Raw genomic sequence first — 5,080 nt, 5'->3', positions numbered from 1 at the left:
AGACAGCTAGAATCAACTAGGTGTGTTGTATGTATATACTGGATAATGGTTAGACAGCTAGAATCAACTAGGTGTGTTGTATGTATATACTGGATAATGGCTAGACAGCTAGAATCAACTAGGTGTGTTTTATGTATATACTGGATAATGGCTAGACAGCTAGAATCAACTAGGTGTGTTGTATGTATATACTGGATAATGGCTAGACAGCTAGAATCAACTAGGTGTGTTTTATGTATATACTGGATAATGGCTAGACAGCTAGAATCAACTAGATAATGGCTAGACAGCTATAATCAACTAGATGTGTAGTGTGTGTACTGCATCATGATTATACAGCTAGAATTAGCTTGGTGTGTAGTATGTGTACTGGATAATAGTTAGCAGTGAAAATCAACTTTGTGTGTAGTATGAGTACTGGATAATGGCTAGAGAGCTAGAATCAACATGGTTTATAGTGTGTTTACTTCATAATGACCAGACAGCTAGAATCAACATGGTTTAGAGTGTGTTTACTTCATAATGACCAGACAGCTAGAATCAACTAGGTGTGTTGTATGTATATACTGGATAATGGCTAGACAGCTAGCATCAACTAGATGTGTACATTGTGTGTACTAGATAATGGCTAGACAGCTAGAATCAACTAGATGTGCAGTGTGTGTACTGCATCATGATTATACAGCTAGAATTAGCTTGGTGTGTAGTATGTGTACTGGATAATAGTTAGCAGTGAAAATCAACTTTGTGTATAGTATGAGTATACTGGATAATGGCTAGACAGCCAAAATCAACATGGTTTATAGTGTGTTTACTTCATAATGACCAGACAGCTAGAATCAACTAAGTGTGTACTGGATAATTGTTGAATGGCTAGAATCAACTTTGTGTGAAACAGGTGTATTGATAAAACAATAAAGTTTTGTATGTAGTTGTTAAAATAACTAGAAGCAACTTTAGTATGTGTAGTGAACTTTGAGAGGTTGATTAAAAACATTTTGGTCCATCTAAAAAAATTTAATCCAGGAATCATTAACATGGATTATATGGACACAGTCTGTTTTTGAAACAGATGCTTCTAGCCTATTGAATGCACTAAATTACTCATGATCAATAGCTTTGTTTCATATTTGATTTCTAATAATGATTTTCTAATACCATCAATGTTGCTAAGTTTCCTGTTTGTTTTATAAGTGTTGTGACAGGCTAAAACGTTTGTTTCTTTTTTTGTTGTTGTTAAGCACAAACCTACAAAATGAGCTGCCTGTGCTGTGCCCACCATGGGTATTAGAGCCTGAATTTTTAGTGAACTATTGGGAGGACGGGGGTAAAAACGTACAATTTCATAATATGAATTGTATAAAGCAATTGATTAAATAATTTGAGGATTAAAATGGCCTAGACATTTGTTACTTTATTAGAGGTCCCCCAGTGGCACATCTGCAGATGTACAATGCTAGAGACCGGGTTTTGATACTACTGCTGGGCAGAGCACAGATAGCCCATTGTATAGTTTTGTGCTTAACTTCACACAAACAAACAAGCTTTATTAGAGGACTGGTCATTTTTTTTTTCAGTTTTCAGTTCTTATAGAAACTATTTTATTTATTTACATTTTGAAGTTAAAAAATTTATTATTTAAAGTAAGTGGTAACCTTGTAAAGTTGAATCTATTTATCATTGTTTTACTTGTATCATAACTTAAAAATTACATCAGAATTCGATATATATATATATATATATATATATATATATTTAAAATAATTTTAAAATGTTTTATTAAAAAATTAGCTACCTAGATAACAGAAAGTGACTTTGTATAAAAATTTATCACTTTTTAAATACAATATTGGTGCAGTAACTGAATTTAATGCTTAAAAGTAACTTTTCAAAATTCATTTATTAAAAAAACTATAATATAAATATCATAATTTTACACCTCTTACTAAACCTTTGATGTCTTGGTTTTTCCAACAAGTTATAATTTTCAGAACATTTTATTCTAAAATCTCAAAAAACATAAAACATGTATGGGTCTTTCATTCAATATCTGTATAAAAATGAAAGAAAAAACCTTGATTATAAGTTTTTTTATTCCATATTTTTATTAATATCCATGAAAAGATAATAAAGGAAACTGTTAATATTTTTTGTCAGTAAACTCAATAAAAATTATGTATAAGTTAGCTCAAATTCATGTCATGGTGAAATAATTATTTTTTCTGAATTTTGTAAGAGTTACTTTGAGGTTAATATAAAAAATTAACCCTGCTTTATACACTTTGTTCTTGCTCAAAACAATTAACACAATTATAATTGAATCCTTATTTTATCACAAACCAGACTATCAGTAATGTAACACCCCCATTGGCACAGTGGTATGTCTGCGGACTTACAATACTAGAAACCGGGTTTCAATACCCGTGGAGGGCAGAGCACAGATAGCCCATTATGTACCTTTGTGCTACAAACAGTAATGTATATTTTTATACCAAATAGTTGTATTTTTGTTTATGTTAATATTGAAAACTTCTTATTTAAAATATTTTATTTTTGTTAAAACAGATGTTTCCAAAAAGAGAAAAAGACAAAGAAAGCCTACTATTATTGGCTGGGCATTCAAGAAACAAACAAACAAACCAGACAGCCAGAATATTGAGAGTAATGTTTCCCCATCTTGCTCAATTTTCGATAAGCCACTCTCAACACTGTGTGAGAATGGAAGTCTACCAAAGCCTGTATTGGTGAGTTTCTATAACTACATTTTAAATGCAGTGATGTAAAATGCCTAAACTAGCAGGTTCTTAAGGCTAACAAAAAACGTTTCATCGCTTTTGTTAGGCGAAAGATAGATTTGAATTTCTTAGAATAACTAAAAATATCTTGGGTTATCGAAACTTAGCAACAACGATGCTGTCATGGAAAGTAATATAACTTAGAATCGTTTTACTAGCAATCATAGAAAATATCATAACAAAATGGTCTAAAACTATAATGATTTTTGATAATAGAAATATAATGTTTACACCTTGCAATAATCTCATTTCTGAATCTAAATGTTTCATGATTTATGTCGGGTTTTTAAGATTGATAAAATTATTTTCTTTATGTCTTTACTTGTATAAAAGAGCAAATGACAAAATTTGCAATAGTTAAAGTATATAACTGTGCTGCTATAGTGTCAGATTGTGTATTATAATCAGCAGTTACTTATGTGGGGATCAAACGAAGTCATTTCATTATTTTCTTATAACGGGTTTGCATCCGTTTCATTATGTGAAAGTCGACTCCAACAATTGTAATGTATCACATATATTTTGATAGAGCATTTAAATAATTTTTATGCACATGATTACAACTCAAATACCCTGAGAGCCTCCTGAAGTTAGTAAAAAAATCATTATTCTACTTCCATTGTCATTTCCAAACGGCTTGATATATAGTGATAATATTTGATATATAGCTTCTCTGTAAATAAGCTTTTGAAATATATCAGTATAAACGTATTTGACTGTGTATATCGTTAAGACAAACACTTACTACGCATTTCTATGGTTTATTTTTTGACTGTGCCTCAACTAAAGAGATTATATTTTATTTGACGTTTCATAGGCCATTCTAGCTCAACTTTTCCACCGAGGACCGTTTACCGTTGGAATTTTCCGGCAGTCAGCTAATATTCGATCTTGTCGAGAGTTAAGAAAGAAATTAGAAATAAACCCAGATCTGGAGCTGAAAGACTATTCCGTCGTTGTGCTGGCAGCTGTATTTCGAGTGCGTAATATTTGTATTTAGAGTTAACAACTTTTTCGCGCATAGAATTTTCTTGATTAGTTTAAACTGCATTATTGGTGTGTTTAGTCACAGATTATAATAATAATGTTTAATGGTTTATTAATAATAATGTTTAACGGTTTATTAATAATAATGTTTAACAGTTTTTTCGAACGATTATTTGTTTCTAGGAATTTCTCAGGTCACTTCCCGACTGCTTGCTGTTGTCTGATATATATAATGAATGGCTTGACGCGTCAAGATGTGAAAACGAATGGGATTTAAGAGAGAAAATCACACTGTAAGTTTATTGTGATTTCTTTGTTCCGGATATGTACTCTAACTTAACAAAAGATAACTGATTTATCTGTTTCTTCTCATTCAGTCAGATACTGATTGATTTCCAATTGGAATTGTGTTGGTACAAAAATCAACTAAATTATTTAGTTAAAACAAAGAACTAGTCTGTCACAGTTCAGCAAATGAGTCATGAAACATGGTAGTGGTTAATCAAGTAGGCAATTTTCTGTCGTTCTTGGTAGAAGTTTGTGATAAGTAACTGTTGACATTTATCTGGTTGAAAAAGTGACATTAAGATATAACATGAATACGTTAGTTAATCATAGCAATTTGGTTAGGGCGCTCGACTCGCAATCTGCGGGCCACGGGTTCGAATCCCCGTTCCACCGAACATTCTAGCCCTTCCAGCGAGCGCGTTATAATGTGACGGTCAGTCCCACTATTGGTTGATAAAAGAGTAGCCCAAGAGTTGGCGGTGGGTGGTGATGACTAGCTGCCTTCCCTCTAGTCTTACACTGCTAAATTAGCAGATAGCCCTCGTGTAGCTTTGCGCAAAATCCATAACAAACAAACTTATAATCTGGTCCCTCAGTGGGAGAGCAGTAAGACTGCGGATTTACAACGCTAAAATCAGGGGTTCGATTCCCCTTAGTGGACACAGCAGATAGCACGATGTGGCTTTGCTATAAAAACACACGCTTATAATCTGCGGTTTTTAATGTAAACCTTGAAGTAATAATAGAAAAACGTTGAAACTAGAAGTTAAAAAATCCCTTCGTGTCCAACCTAATTGAAATCAATATCAAATTCTCTAAACGTTAAAACTTGTTACAGAAATAACATTTTGTCCATATTTTTTTTCATTTCAGTATTGTTGGGTACTTTTCTGTTACTGTTAAGCCTAACGTTTAAGAACAAAGTATATTAGTTTTTTATCACTAGTATATCGTAAATCGTAAAACAGGTTAAATAAATACATTCTAAAAACTAGTTTATTGTCTCTTCG

The 5,080-nt window shown here is 32.1% G+C and overlaps 1 protein-coding gene across 1 annotated transcript in view; it reads left to right on the top strand.

Annotated features, from left to right (window-relative positions):
- The window catches only part of LOC106468588, a gene marked incomplete at its 5' end in the record, with an annotated part of 29,439 nt that overhangs the window by 18,226 nt on the left and 6,133 nt on the right, over positions 1 to 5,080 (top strand). The window contains 3 exons of the mRNA XM_022396940.1: positions 2,566 to 2,744; positions 3,613 to 3,774; positions 3,966 to 4,075. Of these exons, the coding sequence (XP_022252648.1) occupies positions 2,566 to 2,744; positions 3,613 to 3,774; positions 3,966 to 4,075 (451 nt within the window). The remainder of the gene's footprint in view (positions 1 to 2,565; positions 2,745 to 3,612; positions 3,775 to 3,965; positions 4,076 to 5,080) is intronic.

The sequence above is a fragment of the Limulus polyphemus genome, unplaced genomic scaffold (genome assembly GCF_000517525.1).
Source record: "Limulus polyphemus unplaced genomic scaffold, Limulus_polyphemus-2.1.2 Scaffold3069, whole genome shotgun sequence".
Lineage (NCBI taxonomy): Eukaryota > Metazoa > Arthropoda > Merostomata > Xiphosura > Limulidae > Limulus > Limulus polyphemus.
This window is presented reverse-complemented; position numbering and strand designations above follow the sequence as displayed.